This window comes from Octopus bimaculoides, chromosome 6 (genome assembly GCF_001194135.2).
Source record: "Octopus bimaculoides isolate UCB-OBI-ISO-001 chromosome 6, ASM119413v2, whole genome shotgun sequence".
NCBI classification, from domain to species: Eukaryota; Metazoa; Mollusca; class Cephalopoda; order Octopoda; family Octopodidae; genus Octopus; species Octopus bimaculoides.
Window position 1 is genome coordinate 81066441 of NC_068986.1, and position 6686 is coordinate 81073126.

At 36.7% G+C, this 6686-nt stretch overlaps 1 protein-coding gene and 1 long non-coding RNA gene across 4 annotated transcripts in view; one reads left to right on the forward strand and one right to left on the reverse strand.

Moving 5' to 3' along the window:
- LOC106878621 (uncharacterized) overlaps nucleotides 1-3172 on the reverse strand; it is a 53542-nt gene extending 50370 nt beyond the window's left edge. The window contains exon 1 of one of the 2 annotated variants that reach the window (XR_001410522.2): nucleotides 2987-3172. This is a non-coding gene — a long non-coding RNA (uncharacterized LOC106878621). Of the gene's footprint in view, nucleotides 1-1986; nucleotides 2781-2986 lie in introns of those variants that run through there. The other variant, XR_001410521.2, reaches the window with a different exon arrangement.
- Nucleotides 3173-3722: 550 nt separating this feature from the next.
- LOC106878620 (uncharacterized) overlaps nucleotides 3723-6686 on the forward strand; it is a 17227-nt gene continuing 14263 nt past the window's right edge. The window contains exons 1-2 of one of the 2 annotated variants that reach the window (XM_014927897.2): nucleotides 3723-4184; nucleotides 5863-5943. In XM_014927897.2, coding sequence (XP_014783383.1) covers nucleotides 4163-4184; nucleotides 5863-5943 — 103 coding nt within the window. In that variant the 5' untranslated portion in view covers nucleotides 3723-4162. The remainder of the gene's footprint in view (nucleotides 4185-5862; nucleotides 5944-6686) is intronic. The other variant, XM_014927896.2, reaches the window with a different exon arrangement.

Here is a 6686-nt window from a genome sequence, read left to right on the forward strand (position 1 = left end):
ACTACTTACAATTTTTGTGAGACGCTGCGTTCAATCATGTAAAAACAAAAGTAAATGAGTATATGCATATATACGTACAGGTATGTGCATACCGACATCCACCTGTATGTATAGGTGCATATCTGGGTACAGGACATTGCACACAAACGTAGACGAGAACACACGAGCCACATAGAGAACATTCTACTTCTTCAGCTACCCACGTTTTAACACCGGCATATATACACACTAAACGTTTTGTATATACTAGTGTACAAAGCCTATTCTGAAATGTCTATAGTAGAACCATGCTAGTATTATTGCTGGCACAGTAGGTCCCATTTAATACAATGTGCAAGTGGCTCTATTCACACGACTGATTAGTCTCTGATTACGTAATCATAATAATTAATCAGCTTCGCGAGTTATGATTTATTTGATAATGGCTTGCCCAAGTTATACCATACTCCCTTCTCTCTTTCCATCCTTCTCTCTTTCCATCCTTCTCTCTCCTCTCTTTCTCCCTACTTCTCCCTTTTTCTTTCCCTGTCTGTCTCTCTCCTTTTGTCTGTCGCGCGCGCGCGCGTACGAACACACATAAACGACCAGCTATAACAAACCGAAAAGAGCCAAGTGAATGATATTTGTTCAGTCCCGGCATGCAGATTATGGTTAGTTTTTCACACTAAATCTAATACGTTTATATTCATGTATGCGAAATTGTCGTAGCTAATTAACTAGCTTTATCATTCATAAATAACGTGTTTGTTGAAGTATGAATTAGGACACCGTGGGTGAGGAGCAGTTGTTTGGTCTTCACTTAGATTGAAAGCTATTAATATTTCAAACTATTCTGTATAAAACCGTCAGTTATGACGATAATTAAAGTTTTCCGGACTATTTGCCTCGTCTTTATTACTTTTATTTACATGTCATATTCCTGAATATGATATAAATATTATTTACATTATTTCAAGATGTATTTGATCTTGACTTTTCCTTTTATAAATATTAATACAATGAAACGCCGGCTTACTGACAATTAATAGTGTGTTATAAAGATATTTAAGTTTAATCAACCAGTAATGGCAGCCAGATTGGACTGAAAACTGTACAAGTTCTGCTGATGCAGTAACCAGTAAGAACTGGCATAAAAATCCCAGAAATTCTGGGATTTTCCTAAACAGAAAACAGCAAACTGATTCAGATTCTCTAAATATAATTAAAAAAATATTTGCAAAACATTCCAAAGGATTCTCCGTTTGAAGTTCTTGCACTGAAAATATGCAGTTGATAATATATACATATGTTAAACATACACATAAACAGTAATGAAACAACAAACTTGAATACTAAAGCGACATATATACTCACTACATGAATACAAGTTTATCCACATGCACACACACACACACACACACACACACACACACACACACACACACACACACACACACACATGCATACACCGACTAACTTGGACAACCATAAACCGCAAAAGGTGTCTTAGCTTAAATAGGAGAGCCTTATTAGTGACGGGCTTGGAATCTGTGAAGTATAATTTTTTTTTTATTTTACAGAAACTATTCAGATTCTGTCTTTGATAACTCACTACAAAATAAGATCACACACATTTCCTTTATATCGTGCAAAAAAAAAATGGTTCCAGTTATTTATATATTTTTCAAATGTCGTAACTCAAAATAATTTGCAATTGCTATGAACATTTGTTCAGCAGTTCTGGTGAATAATACCTGGGCAAGGTTGAATTATGTAATCTGTCATGCGTATGTATATACCTTGATACCGGATTTACACGCTCATGCATTTATCTATCTATCTATCTATCTATCTATCTATTGATATATATATACACTTCCATATACATGTATATATATATCAAATTAACGAAAAACATTTTATTTTTATGGTTTCTTTCATCTAGGAGTGGTTAAAGGGAAAAAATATAAAATTACAAAATTTTGAGGTGAAAATGTATGTACTCACCTTCTAGTTCGCAATTCGAAAATACATATCGGTGTAAGTATAAAAAAATCAAATTTGCAGTTCAAAGAAAATGCTTGCAGACCTTAACAAAGTTATTAGTTTTTGTTAATTGAAAGGAAACCTATTCCCAGAGACAAGAGAATTGTTGACTGAAACAATGGAAATCCGACACGGGTTATGGTTAATGACGCTGGAGATCTAATTAAAACGAATCATACTCAGAGTTGTCACCTTGTCTTCTAAAAACTATCACCTGTCCCCTACTCACCCATTCACTAAACATGAAAATGCAAATTTTGTGAAATTATTCCTAATTTCCAGAAACTATCTCCCCGTTTTCCTCTGAGGGTCACTAATAATTGTCACAAGGTTTTAGTTTTCCTTCTCCAACTAAAATTAAAATTTCAATTTTTTATGATTCTTTTACCTACATTATTCAGGACATCAGCATTTATTTGAATAAACTAAATTCATAGCATTGGCCCACTTGAGTTAGTTCCTTTAGCCCATTTTCTTTAGGTGTGTATATACCTTGTACGTACGTATATAACAGTCGTCAATAAACAACTTGTAAAATATAGGTTTCAAACTTTGGCACAATGCCAGCAATTTTGATGAAGGGGACACGTCGATTACATCGACCCCAGCAGTCAACTAGTACTTATTTTATACACTCCAAACGGATGAAAGGCAAAGTTAGTCTCAGCGGAATTTAAACTCAGAACGTAAAGTCGGACAAAATGCCGCTAAGTATTTTACGATTCTAGCAGCTCGCTCCCTTAGCAATCTGTATATTAAAGTGTCTTCGAAGGCGGCCGGATAAAATTCTTTGCGGCATTTCGTCCGTCTTTACGTTCTGAGTTCAAATTCCGGTGAATCTTTCGGGATGAATAAGTACCAATCGATCACTGGGTCGATATAATCGACGTACTTCCACCCCGAAACTGCTGATCTTGTGCCAAAATTTGAAACCGATATAATAGTGTCTTCTCTTACATACTTCAGAATCTAATGATGGATCTTTGTGGTTATCGTCACTGCCTACAATTTTGTTCCAATGGTTTTCAAATTTGGTATATGGATTAAGTTTTGTATACTAAAGTTTGTAAAATTTGGGTATTTTAGCCAAGCAGAAGCGAGTATTTTGCACATCACCGTGAAGTTCTGTTAGCATAGTAAGCAAAGAAGCACCACAAGTTCCATAGCTGATTGCGAAGAACTCTGTTTCCATAGTAACCAAAGATGCTGCGCATGCGCATAAGGAGTGTAGCCACCACTTGTTCTATAATTGTTTGTTTTCATAACAGTAGGAATTCGATTCTAGAACGTTTTTTGTTGTTTATTGTAGCTAGTTTAATGTTTTGACATGCCGTTGTCCCCACCCTTTCTCGCTACTGTGATAGCCGATGGAAGAGGCAGCGAACGCGCTGTTTTCTGACTGGCTGAAAATTATTAAACTTTGAACATTTGTGAGTTTTGAAAAAATTTTCTGGAATAAATGAATAACAAATTCGGATTCAGCATCAAAAATTTTATTTATATGATACATTAAAAAAATTTTTTTTTTAAAGATTTCGACATACAGTGACAAAAACCACAAAGATCCCTAATGACTGCTATATTTTAATAAATCGCAGTTCTTAACGTTGCTTTTATCATTGTTTGCCGACAAGAAAAGAAATTATTATTTGAAAACTAAAAGAAATCATTATTGTTCACCGACAATATTTGGAGCCAAAGTAAAGAAAACAGATCTCGCTGGTCACAATGACGTCAGGCAACAGCGAAGCAAGACGCGAGGTACACGTGATCATCGAACATTTTAAATTGCTGAAGTGAAGCTTCCGTTTTCCCTTTGAACAACCGACAGTTGTTAGAAATTTCATACTGTGGAATTGTTAACACAGAGAGAGCCTTTTCTCAGTAGGCCTACATTTAGAAATTCTGTCATTTTTATTTTTTTTCCTTGGTATTTGTTTTTGTTCAGTTTCTTAACGTTGAATCTTTCGAATACGGAATTCGATTTTAAGTTCCAGTTTTTGTGTTGGTTCATACGAAACAAGTGATAAGCTTTCATTAGGATATCTAGTAATTCAATTTCAACCCTAACCCTCGTTTTTAGATTTAATCAAGATTTTGAAATTTTATAGAAAGTAACGAAAAGACCAACCAGCTCATGATTCTTAGGAGTGAATACGGTAAGATTATCACTTTTGTTTTCACATCATTGTCTCAGAGCTGGTAATAGAACACAGTGTTACAAACTAACTATATTAAGAAATGCACTTACCCATATATATATATGCACTTGCATATACATATTTACAACTTACACACATAAGAGTATCTATACTCACATACAGATATACAAATTTACACATGCATACATAAGTATAGCCCTATATATCTATGCAAACAGGCGGATACACACATGTATCTATATTTACATAATAAAGCTTAGACAGAATCTCAAGAATAAACCCATATATCCATACTGATTGTCCATCAAAATACGACCACGATGCTGTCCACTCTCTTAATTGGTGAGATCTTTGATCGCTGAACAGTCCTATCCTTTTATTTTTCTTTAGTTACTTTTTCGAGTCATGCCAACTTATAAGGGCTGGTTTCCCAGTTTCATGGCACATATATATTCCCCACCTGGACGGGACACCGGTCTGTCGCAGGATTACTCAATTTTGGCAGCTGAGCGAACTGGAGCAATGTGAAATGAAGTGTTTTGCTCAAGAACACAAGGCGTCGCTCGGTCCAGGAATCGAAATCACAATCTTACGATTATGAGTCCAACACCCTAACCACTGAGCCACGCACCTCCACACTTCTATCCTATCCCCATTCAAGATTTTATTGCTGGTATGGTATGTGATAGTAGTGCAAACCATGGTTACATGGTTCCATATCTCCTGGCATTCTTCTGCAGTTTTCCAACATATGATCCTCCATTTCCAACTCATGATCCCGGCTTCAATAGATACCGCTAAATAGTCAACAATAGCATTGTACATTTCCTCCCAAACGTACTTGCATTTCCTCAAAGCATTCTTCACTAGAACATTACAACACTTCTTTGGTCCTGGAACAGAGCGGCGAACACTACACAAATGGTCGTATATTACTTTGTTGGGTAGCTGGTACGTGGAATCATCTTTATCACGTTCCCGAGCCACTGAAACTGGTACTGGGTGATCATGGCCTTAATATTTTGCCCGTTGTTCACTATAAGTAAAGTATTGTGTTATACACGCGCGCGCGTGCACACACACACACACACACACACACACACACACACACACACACACACACACACACACACACACACACACACACGTACACATAGACACACTCACATAAACACACACACACGTGTTGGTATTTATGTGTTTAATTCAACAAAATCGCTTAAAACAAAAAAGGTAACATTACTTTCCCATCAATAGACATCGATAACATTAAGTATCTGACTAGAACATGAACAAAGTACTGGGGTCGTCGATATGAAGGACTACATACATCCTTAAAAGTGGTGCTCCAGCCTGGCCGTAACCTAATGGCTAAACCAAGGAAAGAATTAAAAAACAATGAATATACTATGTAACACCAATGAGCAGTCGTCAAGTGTTTTATGGAATTAATAGTATTCTTTACATGCGTATCTATGAAGAGAATGGGTAGAGTCAGAATACAGACTAAGCTTATAGGTTTTCCTTTCTCCACTTCAGAATAGTGGATTTAGTCTCTCATCAAATGAAAATAACCCTGTGGATATAATTCGTAAAATAGCACAGAACGTGTTCTATGTACCAACAAGTGAATCAGTTGTAATTTAATACAGTGAAATATTTGTTCCTTTGACAGCTTTATTGAGGAGAAGGCGGTCTATAGAGACAAATCATATTTACAATTTGGACGAGATCGCAGCTGATGACGACGAAATAGGTAGGCACTTATTCATACATTGCATTTATATTGTATTTCTTCGGTTCGTAGACATTAAGTAACAGCAGGTCGTACACCGAAAGTACAATTTCACTTCCCTTAAACTGCCAAAAAAAAAGGAAATATTTAAATATATATATATTCTGTGCATCATCTTCGTTACACCTCGATTTAAAAATCAAACTTGTAACAATGCTGTCATTAAGAGAAGTGCTTATCTCCCATTTCAATAACTGCCGCCAGGGCATTTCACGTGTTTAAACCCAAGATAAATTATGAATGAATTACATGCTACCAGCATCGCTGAGGTCCGTTTTGATAAATTTTGAAGGATACAAATATAAAGGCTGTCTCATAATGACGGGTGCATTTTATTTGTAATATTTGGAGGGCAGCGAGCTGGCTGAATCGTTAGCACGCCGGGCGAAATGCTTAGCGGTATTTCGTCTGCCTTTATGTTCTGAGTTCAAATTCCGCCGATGTCGACTTTGCCTTTCCTCCTTTCGGGTCGATAAATTAAGTACCAGTTGCGTTGCGTACTGGGGTCAATCTAATCGATTGCCCCCCCCCACTCCCCCAAAATTTCGGACCTTGTGCCTAGAATAGAAAAGAAAATTTGTAGGGCAGCGAGCTGGCTGAATCGTTAGCACGCCAGGCAAAATGCTTAGCAGTATTTCGTCCGCCTTCACGTTCTGAGTTCAAATTCTGTCGAGGGTGTCTTTGCCGTTCATCTTTTCGGGGTC